The 19310-nt window shown below is 39.9% G+C and overlaps 1 protein-coding gene across 1 annotated transcript in view; it reads left to right on the forward strand.

The window, feature by feature from the left end:
* The window catches only part of AFF3 (AF4/FMR2 family member 3), a 345664-nt gene that overhangs the window by 43304 nt on the left and 283050 nt on the right, over positions 1-19310 (forward strand). Inside the window, 1 exon segment of the mRNA XM_019471217.1 lies at positions 16211-16331. Coding sequence (XP_019326762.1) covers positions 16211-16331 — 121 coding nt within the window.

Raw genomic sequence — 19310 nt, forward strand, 5'->3', positions numbered from 1 at the left:
TACCCAAAGGCATTCTTTTTGTAAATGATGTGCAGGAATTGTTTGAATACTTAACAATATCACCCCAGTCAGTGTTCTTGGTTATATATGCTCAGAAATAAAACATTGCGAATAGTTTAAGTTTGGAGGAATGCAAGTACAAACAGAATAATATCTATTGTGCAATAAAATACTTTGATTCCCCCAAGTGCATCCTCAGAAAAACATAATGTACTGCTAAGTGCATTGATGTTTGTCTCTACAAATAAATATTGCCAACAGTATTTTCTTTTTATGATGGCACCTAATAGAATGCCATGAACAGGTAAGCAAAAATTGTCAAACCAGTACCAAAAAAAAAAAAAAAAGATTCACCTTAATTTGTGACAAAAGATGCCATAATTTTCACATTATAGAAAATGTCTCATCAGATCCCAAAATAAAGTATAGTGTATCTGCACCATACAGACAACTTGTTTTCCTCTTTCTTGATTTTTTTCTAAACCTGTAAGAGTAAAAAAAGTTTTCTGGCAGGCGGCAGGGGGAGTTGTAATTTTTTTTCAGCTTGCCTATCAAAAGAAAATCAGCATTGTTTAATTTATTTTTTGTACAATGTCTTCTGATGTGTCATAAATTGCAACACATGGTAGGAGAATTCAAGTATCATGACTTCCTATTCCAAAAGTGAATTTGTTAGACTGTATTCACCTCACAGTTGCAAATCCTGAGAGAAAGTGAAAAAGTCGTCCTTTGAGTGTACAGCCTACAGTGAACTTAAGCTCCAGGACTCAGCCTTTGAGGCAGTTAGCTTCTTGCCAGCCGTGGTTTTCAACCACATATCCTGGGTGTCCCCAAAGTCCACACTGATGAGAATCTTCCCGAGCTGGCTGTGAATGGCTGGTGCTTAGTGTTTGGCTTTGTATGTATACAGTTGGGCATAATTAAGATCTTACTCCATTCTTATGCGGAATAATTAAAATAGCACCCTTGACATGAGTAGAGTTATGCCATTCACATCACCTGAAGATGTTAGGAGTTTGAGTTTGGTGACTGAGGGAGCAGTTGTGATGTTTGGTGACCAAATCATCTTGCCTCACCCCTTGCCTTTCCTGTTGTTGTAAAAGAGGATTCAGATCTTTTGTGCACCACAGAGTTTGAAGGATCAAAAGTAAATTTCTAATAGCAAATATAAGCTGCCATGAGTAGCACCCCTTCTGGAATTTTTAGTGTCAGAGGTTGTTTTCAGTTCTTGATCACCAACGCAAGATATTTTGGAAAAGTTCTATTTGTTTTTTGCATGTCTCCTGTTGCATGCCCTGCGTGTCTCTGTAGCAGCTGAGCATGGTTCATTTGGAGATGGTGGAAAAAATGTTCCTGCTCTCACATCTTACAGATCAGTTTCTGAATTCAGTGACTGAAAAAAGGAAAATTTCTCCGTCCTTTAGCCCATATATTAAAAAAATCACAACTGAAAAAATTAGTCCAAATGCTGGGCTGCATAGAGCCCTTATTCCATCCCTCGGCTCTAAAGCAGGAGAAGCACACCTAGGCCAGCGTGGCAGGTCTAACCTTTATAGCACGAGTCCCTCAGGATTGTGGAGCATCTGCACAGGGACTTCCATAGGTCCCTAGCCCAGAAGTAATCTGTGTTTGATGTATGTTCCTCCCGGAAAAGTGTCTTCATTACTGGGGAGAACTAGTCTTACTTTGGTAAGTGCTAACAGGCAGGTACTTATGGAGGAGAGGCATCCCATACAATAATGTAAGGAGACACTGTTGCTCATCTGGAAGGAGGGAGGGGAGTTGTGTTGCTCAATGGATGAAGATTTCCTATTCTTGTTTATTTTGTGTATTAAAGCTGGCTGAGAAGGAACAAACTTAACAATAACTGTCTGCTGGTGGGGACAGGGTCGGGGGGAGACTGACCAACCTGTTCTGAAATAAAGAAGCCATGAAGGAGGCTGTGGAGTAGATAGCCAGCCTCTTCCAGCCCTTCCTTTTTAAGCTAGATAGCATTTCTAAAATCATATCTAAATCTCCTCTGCTGCAAATTAAGTCGCGTGACCTAGCAGACAGAGAACACAATTAATCATTGTCTGCTCTGCAACAAGTTTTTATAGGTGGGAAGATCATTATCATGTGTCTCCCAGTCTTCTCTTTTCTAAACCAGACAAACCCAATTTGTCCTTTTTCATACCTCGCTCCTTTATCCATCTGTCTCTTCTCTTCTGGGCTTCACCACCTCTTTCCTAACTCCTTTATCCATCTGTCTCTTCTGGGCTTCACCACCTCTTTCCTACAGCAGAGGTCCCCAGGCCAGTGTGTGCATTTTCTCAGTGCCCAGCTGCAGGTCAGTTTGGGATGAAGTTTATTACCCAAAATACATGGCAACAGGAATAGAGTGAAAGGAAGACCTGGAGGATAGGAGATGTTTTGTGTGCTTGGGTAGCCAAAATGGGACCCAAATGGGACCATGAATCATTCAGCTGGTTCTTCTGCTGCAGGATACTTTCTGGGTTGTATCAGGTTCAGGGAACCTACTGCCTTATACCTCCTCCCAAAGACCGATCTAGTTTTTACATGTCTCTTGTATTTTAGCTGTAAGTTCTGTGTGGCTTTGAAGCTGTGTCGCAGAGAGATTGCTCCTCCTTGCAAACTTCCGTGACAACGGACATCAAATAGGCTACGCAGTACGATGGTTCCCACATCGGAAGCGGGAGGCTGTCAACTCTATAAGTGCTTTCCAAGAATCAGCTAACGTTTGAGGGTTATACGTTTTTGCAAGCCTTCGGGCAAAGTAGATTCATTAAGGGAGATGAAGTTCTGGAATTTCTGTTTCGTTTAATTTGGCCCTGGGGAGGTACACAGGGCGGTATGGTTTTTCTGTTTTGTGTATATAGAATGAGATATGTCACAAGATGGTAAACCTGGGCTTTTAAATTGTTAGAGAACAGATTAATTTGAAATGGATAAGTTTAAATAATACTGTCTTCAGCTTGATACTTATGTCTACCCAACTAGTCTATTCCTTTTAATTTAGTGCGTTATCCCTTTCATGGTTTCTTTCCTGAGATTCTAATAAAGTTTTCTTTTTCTTTCTCATGGTATGTCATTAGTATCAAATTAGGTAGGCTAGGTATTCCCATGTCAGGAACAGCAAAATGGTCTTTAGGATTACGTAAAAACTCAGCAATCTTTGACAAACCTTTGTCATTGGGTTACTAAGATACTATTTTGGTTCACAGCAAAATAGAACATGGGTGTTAAAATTATTTCAGTTTTCCAAGAAACAGTCCCAAATTTAAAATTGAACAAGTTCACTGAGCTTATTTTCTTTTATTTGTATTAAAAAAACCAAACTGAATATCTTTACATAAGTCTTTTGCTTTCCATTACTTAGAAGGAAATAATTCTCTGCCATTTCCTGTGTTACTGTGAAGCTGTATCAGGATTCCTGCTTAGGAAAGTTTTAAGGAAGGCTAAATGTAGTAGCAGTTTTCTGCTTAACACGGCACGCTAGCAACAAAATACTCTCTTGCTAATAACAGCTTCTGTTTATTTTTTGCACTGGGATATTCCAGTTACCAAGTGTGAATTATACCGTGCTTTGTTTGGATTCAAATAAAAATCAAGTTCACCCGCAGTGGCCTAGTTTCATGCTCTCTCTCACCCTCATCCATGTCATTTTTTCCCCACAGTGGGCCCATCCAGCAGGGCTGGGAGGGGACAGCAAGCAGCTCTTTCACCTTTCTGTTCAGTGCTATTTCAGGTTTCTGCCAGCAAGTAACACTGATGGAGTAACTCCACCGTTCACTTGTGTTACAGCCCACTCCAGGAACACCACCTCTCCAAGTGCAGAGATGTGCTGGCTTTCGGTGGGAAAAAAAATGTGCTATTAGATATACCAGAGTCATCCTGTGTCTTTAAAATGTTAAACACCTTCCACGAAGTTCAGATGTTACTTCTTCACAAGAATTTGGGTATCTACTGCGGGGGTTTTGGTTGTCATCACTTTTAAGACTAGAAAGCCTGAGAGCATGTGAGCAGCTAAATCCAAACTGCGTGATCAGCGTTCTTATAAGTGCTGGATTTTTAGCAACGTGAACATGAGTTTCAGTGAGCGTCACGGATAGTGGTCAGGGCAAAGCTTGCCCTGTCTTCAAAATCCTATCCATTCCAATCCTGTCCCATCCCCAGAGGACTGTGGGATCGTAGGTTGATAATCTGCCAATAAAAAGATGCAGGATGGGTTCCTCCTGTATGGATTTTTTTTTCCACTGCAGAAGATCTCCTATCTTAAGCATCACCATTTTGTTGGCTTTTCTGAACTGGAAAATCAGGGGAATTTCCTTCAGCCTTGTTCCCCCTCCTTTTTTTTAAATGTGTGTTTTAACTCTTTTTGGTTATATTCTGTTGAAACAGGAAAAATGAAATTCTGGCATTTTTTATGCACAACCTGTCAGAGAAGGATTTTAACCCTCCTAAATTGTTCCCATGAAACCAGCTTCAGTGGGCTTTCTGGGAGGACACACAAATTTGATGTTCTTGAACATGGGAATGAGAGAAGGTCAAACTGAAGTCCAATGTTTTGAAACATTTAAAAAATTTGCAGGAAAAAATGACCCAGAGATTTCTAAGCTTCCTAGCATAACAAAAGGGGATCTTTGCTACGGAAGATTCAAATAGAAATGTTGTAGACATCTCCCAAACCCATGCTTTTAGAATAATACATACGGTTTAGATCCCTCCTCATGCTTTTACAATAATATATAGAATTTAGATACCTCTTACCGTTTTCAAAATGAAACACTGAATAATTTTACACCTTACACTATACAGGTAAATGATATCCTTATAATTTACTGTGACACAAATACGCATTTATGAACTCAGACTTCAAATAAAGTATACAGTAAAAATAAAACATTTCACTCTCATAAGCTTCTGTTGTTGTTGCTAAAGCTAAAATTTGCTGAGAAAAAGTAGTCAGGGCGAGGCAGCTGTTAGAGAGTGAGGGGACGATGTATCTGACTTCATCAGGTCGCTTGCTTCCCCACTTTGGACTGGAACCAGGCTGATCCCCTCCAACAGACAGCATCTGCCTCTCTGGCACGGTCCCTGCGCGGGCATCTCTGGAATGGCTTCTGCATCTATTGCAACCATTAAAGCTTCTGGGTAATCCTTTGTCATTCTTATTGCATTTCCTTCAGATTCGGAAATATTTAAAGAAATTTTAACCTACTTGAAAGTGAGGCACTCGAACAGTCATGCTGGTTCTGCGAGTTGAAGTACAGGAGCTTATTTTGCACTTTATTACGTTTAGGGTTTTGTATTCCTGACATGTTGCATTTTGTTTTGGATTTGTGGCATGGCCATGTCACCACCACTCTTCTTAAGCAGAAGCAGAGTGTCAAGAGAGGCACAAACCAAAAAACAAAGATAAGTTTGTTGCAAATGTTTGGGTTTTTTTCTTTTCTATAATGAGAGATAAAATACCTCGCTTCCCATCGCGTGTCACTTAAGGAAGGGAGCGCATGGGTGCTCCTCTGTGCAGCTCTGCAGGTGGGCAGCACGAGTTATGATACAGTCATCTTCATAGGCAGAATGAATCGGGACTAGCATGTATAAGAAGCTTATATGAATTACACCGGTCACAGGGCGTAAAATTTTTAACTTCATCATTTTAACATGTATGCATTTTTATTCATGTATGAACATAAATTGCTCTTTTAAGCATGGGTATGCTGGCTTTGGCTAACTTCTCCTCCTAATTTTGATTGCTTATCTCTTGGGGCTACATGTCAAAATATGACAGAGCCGCACAGGGCAAGCAGGATATAATGAAAAAGAAACTAAAAGTCATACGGTTTCTGTGTGCTGTGCACTTTTCTCATGCAGGTCCCAAGGTTACGTGGTCATAATATTAATTGGTCAAGCATAAACCTCAGGTCCAGTTTACGTTCTTCATTTTCAGAAGGAAGAACTGGGAAGAGATTTGCATTTTGCTGGAGTTTAAATGTGTACAATGCCTTTTAGAGAAGCTAGCTAGCTGTATGGTACAATGCAATATGTTTGGCTAGTACTAGTTTCATGTGAAAGGAGAGTGAAATGTCCTCTATATAAGCATTTTTTCACTGTTTGTAACTTAAAGTTTTCTATAAACCACAACTTACTTAGGTTCTTGAACCCAGACTTCTTACAGTAGTCCCTTTTGTTCTGCAAAAACAAGCTGTCTACATAGGCACTAGGTAGATAGATAGATTTAGGTTTAGGTTTAGGTTTGTATATATCTATGTTTAGGTGTAAAAATATATATTCCATTCCATTTTCTATTGTTCTACCTCAATTGAGCTGAATGAAGATGGAACCTCATAATTCCCCATAATAAGATTTTACGCTTACAGACTCTGATACAAACAAACTATTGCTAAAAACAATCACAATTTCTTCATATAGTGAGCTACATTTCAGGTGTTCATATAAGCAAAAGCACAGATTTTAGTGGATTTATTATTTGGTCATTTACAGTGGCTGATTTTTTGATGTATCTGTACAGTTGGCATAGGGTTTAACTACTTTGGTTGTTGCTTTATCTGCATGTGCAGTTATTAACATAATCCAAATTTATTTTTATCATGTAGACATGCTAAGATACATCTGTTTAAAACTCAGTTCAGCCTTACCTGTATGTAGTGATGGTTCCTCTGTAATATGTAAAATGCTATAATAAGGTCTCTATCTATCTATAAAATATGAAAGAAAGATAAATTAAAACACGGCATCTCAAGACATATCGATTATTTCTGCAGAAACCAAACTCAGTGACTGTCCGCTGAAGATCCCAAGAAGTGATTTTCTGTGAATACATAAAATCTGATGACTTACACACTGACTTGTTCATAATTTTTTTTCACACTGGGGCTGTTGTGTGGTTTCCATAATGCTGTAAATCATGATTAAACACATGAAAAAGATTGTCGCCCAAGTTCCATTTTAAGCCAAGTGAAACATAATACAATATAAAATTTACATCATTTTCTTGATTAACCCTGATGAACTTTCAGTCATTATCCATTATAGTAAGAGCAAATTGGAAATGTTGCTTTGTTAATAAAACATGTATAGACGTTTTCATGAGTCATAGATTTGATGGCTACTAACAGCTGACACATTCATAATGAAATACTGTACTTTGGCTTTCCGTGAAAGTGCAGTACTACATAAGGCTGCAATCCTGTGTGCTGTACTTCAGTGCTGTATTTTGGTGCCCTTTGGACATCAGATAATTTTGAACGTTGAGCTAAAATCAAGTGCACAGAATATAAATATAGGTGAGAGTTTTCGCAACCTTTACATTTAGGTACTGAATCTCTGTGTGTCTTTCACTCATGTTTCATAGGGTTCTTAGCAGCACCAAGAGCATTTAACAGCTTAAATTAAAACTACTCGTCTTTGTCATCCATAGAAGTCTGTAAAGTTTTGCTCCTTTTGCTACTGTGCCAGGAATATTTTCTAGTAGACACTGTTGTTACCTCTGTAGTGGCAAAGAGATCTTAGATCTGGCCTTAATGATTCATTATAGTCTTTGCTTTTGCTGATTTAAGTCAAGTTGCAGCAGGCTGAATTGCTTGACAACATTTTTCTACCAGTTACAGAGCTTTCCATTTTTGTGTGTTACGTGAAGTATACCTCGGTGTACTTCTCAATCCTGCAATTAGCTGTGGGTAGATGGATCACTGTTCAGAGCCCCATGGAAGGAATAGGCTATTTAAGTTGCTAGAGAAAAATGGGAGCAAGGAGGTGTTATTTTTTTCTGAAAAAGACCTTTTTTCAAGAAAAAGCTCATAGAGGCAAAACATAAATTTTCACGATTTTCAGGATACTTGTTTTCATTTTTTTTACTACTGCAGCTAGCACTGAAGATCTTTATTGACTGAAATCCAGTTTTCAGCAAACACATCAATAAGAAGCTCAACAAACATTTTGAATAAAGTATTAAACACTTGCTGCAAAATGTCAAATAGAATTTTAAAAGGCCAGATTTTCTTCATTACATTTAAAATGTTCGGAACATCCCTAGAAATCACGCAATGATAGGAGTAGATTCAGTTTATTGCAACATTCCGTCTGTAAACTCTTCAGGATATGCACCAAGACTATATGAATAATTTGCCTATGCATGCACATCCTCTACAGAGATGAGCCGGATGGCTGATCAAAAAAACCCCTATCATTTTTGACTAATTATGACTGTACGGAGCCTAAAGAAGAAGTTTCAAGGAAAAGAACCACACAAGCTTGGCAGATGATAACTGGAACAGTTTCCTATGCATAAGGACGCCATGGAAAACAGAAATCATTGTGGAGAAAAACAGACATGTGGGGCGTTGTGTCTGACATCTCTGGCAGGGAAGCAATGTAAGAAGAAACTGGATCAGATACAGACATCACCAAGTTAGGTAAGGCTGTGTGTAGCAGCCCAGGGAATTCAGCAGTGTTAGGTTAGGCAGAAAAAAAGATTCCTTATTGATCCCCTCAGCTGTTATATTTTTGAATTACAACATAAAAGTAACATTAACAAAATCAAATGAAAGGGCTTCACTGTGCTTTGTCTGGTTTGTGCTCTTCAGTCTTGGTATTTTTTTCTCTCCACTTGGAAAATATGGACGAGGATACAAAAGGAATACTTTCCCCTATCTCATCTACAGTATCTGTTTCTTGACAGCTGTCATCTCCATTTAATTTCTGGAGTTTTTAAATATCTTTTTGGATTATGGAGAAAAAGAAACACCCATTCCAGGTGTAAGATTATTAATAGTGGTGAATTTGTGACTTGTGAATATACTTTCAAACAATATATTGTTAGAGCTGTGCAAAATTAAAAGTAATAGTAATGCTCTGTTTCTAGCTTGGCTCAGTGTCGTTATTAGACCTTCATCCATCTTAGGTAATTTTGCTAGCTGTTTTAGGGTTACATAAAGAGAGCACCAGCACTTAATAGCAAAAAGAAAATAGTAAGGCATTGAGTATAGCATTACCCATTAATACTGAATGGTGAATTTTTGGATATCTCTGTATACTATAGGTATGGACTGGTAGATTTTTATAATGTGATGAAGTTATTTTTCCTGAAACTAAAAAAAAAATATTGGAATTATGTCTCAATTTCTCTCATTGGGCAAAACTTCACTGAGGGAAGACAATGTGCATGTTTTGTCTGTAGCAGAGCTGGAAGAGGTGCTCTTGTACAAGCAGATGTTGAACTAAATTGGATTTTTTTTTAATGTTCCTCTGTTGTGATGTTTACTGCTCTGGCTCAACAACCTAGATCCCGGTCTCAATTGCAACCCTAGGTTTTCTCAGTATTTCAATACGTATTTAAAATTCAGTCAGGTTGCACGCAAAGCACTCGCATTTTGTGAATGTCAGATGTGAGCGCCTGTAAGATAATAACTGCACCCACAATTAGTCTTTCCTTGGTTCCTTCCAGTTGCCCAGCGTGAGCCCTCAGAAGACCTGCCTTGAACGCTCAGATGCTGGTTTTGCAGATATATGTATATATGCATTCGTTGGGTGGATGCGATATATCTGCCCCTGAAAATACAGCTCCCCGTTTCGGACTTGGAATTTCCAGGCAGATAATTAAAGCAATCTCGCACCTTCCAGCCCGCACCTGCCACCACGCGAGCGGCCGGCCCAGCTCAGCTCCCCCTGATCATATTCATGTTTGGACAGCAGTGTTTCATGGTTAATACAAATCATAAACAGGCTGTAAAAGCTGAAGCGTCAATGAATCCTAGCTTTAAAATTGCTGGAAGCTAAAGTTTTAAAACTGATACTGCAAAGTGAAAAATGAAATTTAACCAGGCATTTTGGTGAAGGAAAAATAATTTATTGGATGTAAGATGAAAAGCTGCGAGAGTAAACATCAATCTCATCTTAGACACATGTCATTGATTGATGTTTGCTCTGTGCTGCTGCCTGGAGGTAAACTCTTTGAAATAGCAAAGTAGGTACTTTATCTGTCTGTGGATAGGAGCACAGTTTGTTAAGTTACTGCTTTTTTGAGACCCTGCTACATCTTTATGTTCAATCAAAGTGAAAACAGTAAATCAGAGTAATTGCTTTACCCTACGGCATTCCTGTTTGTAAATGGGAAAAAATACATACTGTAAACTCAAATTAACTTCTGCTGTTTAAGCTAGATAAAAAGTCTAAAAAAGTTGGTTGCACTAGGAAGGTATTTTATTGATTATGCCACTTGTTCATCAAAAGAAAATACTGTAAAAATCCTCAAATTAACTTCTGCTGTTTAAGCTAGATAAAAAGTCTAAAAAAGTTGGTTGCAACCTAGGAAGGTATTTTATTGATTATGCCACTTGTTCATCAAAGGCAGCCCCTTTGTTATAGTCGAACCGATAGTTCAAATGTCGTTAGGGAAGACATTTAATGCTCAAAAATGTAAGGTTGCCATCTCTAAGAGCTCCCCATAACCCATTAGCAATTAGTTCCCAAACAGGCATTGTTTATACTTAGCTGAAAATGGAATGGGTACCAAGAAATTGGCCGGCAAAAACCATGGATATGAACAGTGAAATAGAAAACAGGCATTAAATGATAGCACTTCCATGTTAAGCACAGCAATTCAGCAAGCAAAATAGCTTGAATTGTTGTCATTAAATTGTCAGAATTAAGACTGTTTTCTAAAAATGTTTGGGGCTATTGCCTTTACAAGGTCTCAGGCTGGTTAGTCCTTTTGTGGTTTAAAATATTGCAGAGATACGGGAATGACGGCATGTTTAAATTCAGAATCCAATTTCCATTCTGAATTCAGTTTCATAATCACTGTCCTGCATCAAGGTTGGACTGGTTTTTTATTGTGTTGTGTAAGTTTTTCCCTGGAGTTACTCTATTTAGCTACTTTGGCATCAATGCGGTAATTCAGGGGAGAATTAGACTATTAAATATTTAAGAAAATGTCCTCACTTCAGCCTGAAATTTAGTATATTGACTTGTGTGCCAGATTACAATTTGTGGGGAAATGTTGAGAATAATCAGTAAACCATTTAAAAATTTGTTTTCTTGAAATATTGCCTGTTTTTCATGGTTTTGAAGCAGTTCCAACTTTGTTCATAATTCAGAAATGACCGTGTGCTAAAATTTAATTTCAAAGATATATGTGTCCTCACAGAAAACTTGTTCACGGGTCCAGTTTTATTCTTGAAACGCATGTATCTTTTAGTCACTTATGGTGTGGGTTGTGTTTTGGGGGGGTTTTTTGTTTGTTTGTTTGGAACATGATCAGCTCTGTACACTCCCAGGGGATAGTCAGGGACTCCACTGGCAGCTTGGGGATGGTATCGTTTCCATGATGCTGGGAGTGGGTGTTGCGGTCTGACAGCGTTTTGTATGGAGCCTCTTAAGCTGATTATGGAAGAAGAAGGGCCAGTTTGGGCACAAATGGGGAAGTCGACAAAATCTGGGAAAGAATCTCAGCCCTTGCAAATGGTACCTCGGTCTTCCCTAGCAAAGGCCTGCCAGGAGCCTGCGGGAACTGTGGTTTTGCCAATTTAAGAAATCGTTGCATGTTAGTGTGAGGCGTCAGCTCTGCTTTTGTTATTAATATGTCTAGACTTCAGGTTCTGAAAGTTTTGTGCCACACGTAGCTGCTGGGGTGAAGGCGATCAGGCCTCCTGAGTCAAAAACATTAACTACAAATAAACAGGCTACTCCTGCTAAATCTATATCACAATTATTTATGTGCATGGGGAGGTAGAAGGAAGGGGGGTGTGTGTGAGAGGGTGTTGCAAAGCCCTCACAATTCAGAGAATAATGGACTAAATCTTTGGACTGGAAAATGGTATTGGAAGGTCTGGAAAGGCAAAGGCGAGATTGCAGGTTACTGTAAACTATAATGAGTTCAGTAATTGTCACCAGGTGTGTGTATACACGTGGTAACGCCTTCCTCTGTCGTGCCGGTAGGGCAGCCTGAGTCACTGTCCCCTTCCTTTGCCAGAAAATAAACTGATGCGAGGCAAGGGGAGCACCAGCAATCTTGCCCTCAGTTTACCTACCCGTGTCTCTTACAGCCTCAAAGATGCCAGCTGTTACGAGGATGGTGATCTCGTAGCAAAATAACGGTATCCTTCCTGAATGTCCCCTTGGTGATGTGGCAATTTTGTGGTTTCTGAAAAGGTCAAGCAGCATCATTAATGCACACCATATGTCTGCGAAGGCGTGTAATTCCTCAGTGAAGGTGCAGTGCTTTAGTTTGTGGAAAAGGACATCTTCCTCTGAATGCAAAACTTGGGCGTTCCCTAGAACTGAAGGACAGGAGGATATGTTGGTGCATTGTCTCCACCCAGTTCATCACGGAGATTAGACCTTTTTATTTGAGTTGTTCCAAGTTGTGATGTCTGAGGGAGGTAAATTGAGTCAGAAATAGTGTGCTTTAAAAAAAAAAAAGAAAGAAAAGGAGACTCTTCAACACTTAAAACGTTAGGCTTTTTATATGATTGCTTTCAGCCTAGCCTAAGACTACATAACTCTTTGGACTTTGTAGGAGATTAAATCCAGTCCCAGGTTTTTCAGGTAAGGTTATTGCTCTGCTCCTAGGCTGTCCCCTGAGCCGTCTCTGTCTATTTCTAATTAAGGACTAGAGGAAGCGGTTCCTTCTGATGTCAGGAGTAGCGTGAAGAAAGCTATAAGCATTTCTGTCAGTACTGTGGGGAGGCTGGTGCCGCAGCCGCCCTCCCATCAGGGACCAGCGTGCCTGGGCTCTCCTCTTCAGGCTGGTCTCATGGGGAGCCATGCTCACCTAGCGCGCGGCCAAAGAGTGGGTAGCCATCAAGGTAATCTTCCAAAAGGCATCACAACAGATCAAAATTTATTAAACATACCTACTCTGAGAAGTTTGGCAGTCTGTTGGTATTCTGATCTGTAAAATACCTGGGAGTGACATTATTCAGAGTATCCTAGAAGAAGCAGAGAAGGTAGGGCTGCTGTGACTGTGTGGTGGTGATGGTGTGCTGAAAGTGCTTTGCACCTGAGATGCTGGTATTTAGACATAATTCATTGGGAAGTCCAGTATGTCTCTTGGCAGATCTTAGGGCTGAGATAAATCAAAGTGTGGTTTTAAAGCAATGTGCTAAATTTGAGATAGTGTAATTTTTGTAATGCAACATTTATTCATATATAACTTTTGCAGGTGTTTGACTTGTTACTCATGCTTCAGTTCATGTCCTTTAAGCATGAATTTGAAACAGATGCAGCATTTTAAAAATAGCAATATACCATTTAAAAACTACTTAAATTCATTCTTTTGGAGTTTGACCTGTATGAAGCAAATAGAAATGACACTGACTTTTGAGAGATGAATGATTGCATGTTCTTTGGTTTCCAAGTCTTGCAAAACTGCTTCAGCATTTTGGCCCATACTAGCAAAACTCTTCATCAATAAACTGATGTGCGAGCGTGCATATAACACATATATATGCATACATCACCCACATAGCACACATGCCCCAATGAGGAAAAAAACCTTGAGATTTTCGTGAACCTGTTCTTCATGGCTTAGCTATAGAAAAGACACACACTGTAAACGATTAAAAAGGTACATGTACATTTGGGATTGTTTTAAATTACAAATCTTAAGAAAAGAAGGAATAAAACTATTAAAAAGAATCATTTTCCATTAACTGAAGTGTTTGCAATAAAGGCAATTATAGCAGTTGGCAGCATTCTCCTTGAACCAAAATAAATAAATACATTTGGTGACATACGTTTAAGGAAATGTGATTGTTGCAATGTTCATGCAAATAAGGAGCAGCCTCACAAATGCTAGAGATTTTGCCATCTGGTATTACCAAAGGAATACAACTCTCAACTTGTAGCTTTTCCTAACTTACTGCTTATAGATGGCATATTAGGCATTGTCACACGGTTTTTCCATTTGCATAATCATTCTGAATTATTGCAGGTTGTGCGTTGCATTGCCAACAGTGAACTTCTCATTCGGGAAGGGGGTTCAGAGATCTGACGGCTTGTATGTCTTCATCAAATATGTCTCCATCAAATAAAGGGATAAAAATGTCCTTCCACTTTAGGAGTATCACACCAGTGCATTTTTAAATTTGTATGAGGCCTAGTGAAGAATGCTGCATTTGTTTACTTCCTAGAAACCAGGTAGAGATCAGTATTATAATTAATCTCAGGGGACCTGCCCGTCTCTATTTGACTGCAGGCTAGAGTCCAAATGCAAAGCTTCTCAAAGAGTCAAGAGGTTTTGCATGGGGAAATGTGGCTGAGGATGAAGTTACAACCTGATCCCTGCAACTCCAGAAAAACCCAACCTAACAACAGCTATTCAGGACAACAGCTATTCAGGGTGGCAGAAAGTCTGCTTCAGACACAGAAGTTGTTGTTAGAAAGTCTTTTACCCCAACTTAACTGATGGGAGTACACTCGGATAGCATGATGTAGTAACCGAGGACCATTGCTCACGTAGCAGTAAATGACAACTGCTCTACCTCTGGCCTCGGCAGCATGTGCAGCAGATGATCTCCGCTCACAGGGACCCCGTGGGGAGGCCTTCGCTATTCCCCTCTTCCTGGAGGAAGGCATTTTCCATGTCCAAAACTCCACCCCTACGATAGCCTCCTCATTCCACTGCTTTTCAAAGAGAGGGTGTTGGCGTGAGTAACATGCATTGCTCATGAAAAATATGGGATAAAACCCGAAAAAACCTCAGCCACCTGTAAGTGGAATAAACAAACCGGTGGTTGGAAGCTGCCTCCAACCTGCCGTACTGAAACCCTGTGTTTCACAACAAACCCCTGTGTTTGAGAGCCCCGCTCGGCGTTTGGCACCTGCCCTCAGATGCCCTCAGACCCATCAGAAGGGTGCTCCGCAGTCCAGTTCGAGTTAGCAGCTTTAACAAGTAAACATAAGATTTTGTGTTCGTTTGGTGACTGCTAAGGCATTGTTTTTAAATACTAATAACGTCTAACATATCCTATGTATTTTCAGCTCTCTCAAGTCTTGAATTAGAATCAGATAGCTGTTGGCCTTTTGACTGCCTTGCCTGAGGCGTACTAGGTAACGTCACGTGGGTAGCCGATGCAACATATGTTTTGCTAACTGGGAAGCTGGTTAGCAAGACAACCTTTTTCTTATTAACACATGGTGCACTTACATGGCATTAATATATATTTCTACTTTACAGATTTACAGTGCCAGAAGAAAGGCATTAGCTGAGCTAAGCAAAATAGGCAATCAGCATACTCGTCACATTGTCCTGAAATAACACCTAAACCTTATTAGACACATTGGTTTCCTTTGTGAGGAGAATAAAACATAACAAACTGAAATGTGCAAACCTGTGTTGTTCTGTGGAAATCCAGGGAAGGGATTCTCTGGTTTATGTTGTCATGCATTAAACTAGAATTCTGAAAAAAAAAAAAGTTAATTTTTATTCTGGATGTCTGTATTGGAGCCAGACTAGTTCATTTCTAAAAATTAATACTGTTGTGTAATGCAGTGATTTTATTCTCTCTCCAGCTACACTCTACCAGCCATACATACACTATCGTGCCAGTATTCATTTATTCATGCTCTGAAGTTGTGATAGTGTCAAATCCATCAGAAAGAGGAATTGTTTCAGTAGTAGTTTCACGACTTGGCTGATTAACGGAGATCAGAAGCAGCAGACTAACTGTGGAAACCACTACAGCATGTAGTTTTAACAGCTCTTTAGGGAGCTAGTTAATGAAAGAATCACTACAGAAACACATCCATGTGAAAAAAGGAGCATTCTCATACAACACTCAGAGGATATGTCATAAGTGGAAATATGTTCATAATTTCTATTTACTCATAGCTGTAATTACCATCTGCCTTAAGAGTACTTTCAGTCTTTGTCAAAGTTGCTTAGATATTTTCTTTGTCACATTTCAAGTAGAGAAGTTCTGCACAGACTAGATCCTGCCCTGTGATTTCTTTTTTATTCTTCTGTAAGAATTTAATTATCTATTCTCTGTGTGAAGAAAGCACCAGCATTCCCAGAGACCTGAGCCTCCCCAGCCTGCTTGGACTGGCATTCATCTGATTCATGTTCTTGCTTATTTTTGCCATCTGTCTGCAAACCAGAGTTCTTCACTTTTAAATTCATGCTGGTTTATATGTTGCCCGCTAACTTTTAACTCTTAAAAAGCTATTCCTCTTTTTGCTGCAGTGTCTATGAGCCGGATAGAAACGTGCTGCGAAGGAAAGAATGGGAAAGGAGAAATCAGGAGGCCCAGCAGGAGGATGGCGCGTTTAACACGAGTTACTCCCTCTTCAGTGAACCGTACAAGGTAGATGCTTCCCAGCTGGGTGGCTATTTATTTATTTATTTATTCACAGTACAAAAATGCAGCCTGGCAAAGGCATTGTCCAGGTTTCAGCACCCTGCCACAAGTGCTAGCCTCACAAAATTTGCAGAGAACATTTACGGTTCACTGAGAATCGGATTTTATATATATATAGATAAGCTTCTTATAATGTTCAGCAGCACACAAGAATGAAATAAACTAGAAATATCCTAACAATATTTGAGATCGAATTAAAACTAGGAGGTGAAGGTGATGGTGCCCTGTTTTTGCAACACTTAGAAGAAAACAATTGTGTTAGAATTGTGTGTGAAGGTCAAGCAATAAAGTAAACATTGTGCTCTGGCCAAGGTTAATGTAATGAAATATCTTGGTGGTTGCTTTTTTTTTTTTTTCTTCTAAAGCATTACCAACAAAATTTGTCTGCTAGACATGTTTTGCCCTCACCAAAGGCAGAGGTAACTTATGAGTCTCAACTCCCCGTTTTATTCCTCGTGGTAACAGTAGTGTGATGAGGCACAACCGTCTCTCCCCACTCCCTGTTAGAAGGGTCAAGCAGGATCTGCACTTTGTAGAAGCCTGCAAACCAAGCCCTTGTGAACAGGACCTGAGAGCGGTATCCCACAGGGGCTGCTCCTCTCCCACAGCTAACCCAGTGCCTTTGCCTGCGTGCATCAAAGCATCATCATGTATTGTCTACTGTGCCCTTCCAGTAATGTCCAAGTTACTGTTACAACCACCACGTTGTGAAGCCTTTCCCTCCACGCAGCATCACTTGTCCTTGATGCTTTGGATGCTTTAGTGCCTCTTTCCAGGAGTCCTATTTGGGACCTGGTACTTGGCTTCTGCACCTGGCTTCCATGCTTCTGTGTTTCTGCCCGTGCTCCAGGGTCAGCTTTTACCTTGCTGTTCTTCCAGATTGCTGTTTGGTTTTAGTCCCTAATAAAAAAGAAAGATCTACCACTTTCAAACCATGTCCCTTGATAGAAGACAGCTCTGTCTGCCTTGAAGCTGACCTCCAGCTGCCCGAATTTCAGATTCATTACAAAAGCGTTTAGAAACCATGGGAAATGTCTTGAACTCCTCAAGACTCTACTTGAAAAAGTCGACTGTGAGACCAATCAAGGGCTAATCCATGGAAAAAAGCCTGAAAAGCTTGTCAGCTGTGTGTTGGCATTTCGTGAGGGCTCTACTGCAATGGGGACTTAATAATTTTCCATTTGGTACATCCAATCAAATAGACCCCTCACAAAAAGGACCTGTCCTATTGCTGGGCCCCTGATACCATTTTGTCTGTGGTACCTAAAGTTGGTAATACTGAAGCTCAAATCACTTATAAAAGTGGTATAGCTGGAATATTTTGTGCACTTTAATTATTACCTGTGTGCCAATGTACTGACTGTCGTGGCACAGACTTCGTGTATCATGGACACACCAGTAGTTTCTGAGTTACGATGTCTGAAGGCATCTCTATGCAACCACAGTATAATTCCATCAACTTTAACAGGAGTGGATGAAAAATCATTGCCACCTCTAGAAGCAGAGCAGATACTGAGTGGGTATCCTATGGGGAGATCAGAATAATGGCTCCACCCATGCTTCTTATCTTTAAACACTATGTCCCTATTTTGGACAAGCGTGTAAAGAAGGTGCTGCAGAAATACATCCTACAGCTGTCTTTGTCAAGGAAACATGGAGAAAGGCAAAGCCCAAGACAGCAGTATAACTCACCCACAGCTCTGTTGGTGTGACAGTCACAGCTGCTTGGGATGACCAGTCATTCTGACAGTATTGGACATCAAAACTTCAGCAGTGGCGTACTCTGAATGTCATGTGTACACTGGCAATGGACCATTGCACTGTCTGAACTCATCCAAGCATTTGTGAACCTTCAGTGTGGGGGTGCAGAGCTGTGGCTTGGGCTTTTTGATCTTATCCTGGAGCGAGGCTGACTGCAAAAGAGGAAACCTTTCTGCGAAACCCAATCTTACTGTCTTTAAAGATCATGTTCAAGTTTTAGGTGTTTCCAGAGGGAAATGAAGTTACAGCAGACATTCACCGCAAGCTCTGATTAAATTCAGTATTCCTCTGCACAGCTTGAGAAACATGAGCTAAAGCCAAAGGATTTGCCATTCAGAAGGCCATATCTGAAAATCAAAGGCAGACTGGAAATCTCTTAAATCTTATGTCCTCTCTCACCTTGACATGTATCACTACTCCGGTAACATCAGACTTTCTGAAAAATCCTGACTCTTCGGGTTGCCCTTTATCCTGTTCAAAGTATCCATAGCAACCCTTTATGAAGGATTACGGGAAATCAAGTATCTTCTACTTAAAATGTCTTTTACAGGGAGTAAAAAGTAGAAGTTTCATTCCGGATATTTCCTGGACATTAACAATATCAGTATTTTTAATGAAGAAAAAAATTTTGATGACCTTCCATGCAACCATGAGGTTTATTTTTAGAAGTGTTGAATCTTGCAGTCTTCAAATGCATGGATACATCTTGCATTGCAGAAGAATATCAGAGCACTGTAAGTTAGAAATGTTTGCACAGAATGCTTTTCCTACTTACTCATTTTGTGACCATGTTTTCCCTATGAGAATGATTAAATAAGGCCAACAATATTTCAGAGCAAATAATAGGACAGACTCTTATATCTAAAGCTCATAACAAGTTACCTCAGACCCCATCGTGATCGCAAAAGGATGTAGGTGAACTCTTCTGGATGAGATCAGCTCAACACAAAATCTTCTCACCTCAGGTTGTCCCCAGTGCATCCAGAAGGAATAAACAACACCGACCAGTTGCCACCATGTGCTGTGGTACAGGCATTAGACTGGTTTTCTACAGTTATTCTTGTGGTTATCTGGGATCTCTCAATATGAGGTGTTTCCTTGTGACCGTCACATCACATCCATATAGAAGACAATCTGCTGACTTCTCTGGGCTAGTGATAGTCT

The sequence above is a fragment of the Aptenodytes forsteri genome, unplaced genomic scaffold (genome assembly GCF_000699145.1).
Source record: "Aptenodytes forsteri isolate BGI_AS27 unplaced genomic scaffold, ASM69914v1 Scaffold96, whole genome shotgun sequence".
NCBI lineage: Eukaryota > Metazoa > Chordata > Aves > Sphenisciformes > Spheniscidae > Aptenodytes > Aptenodytes forsteri.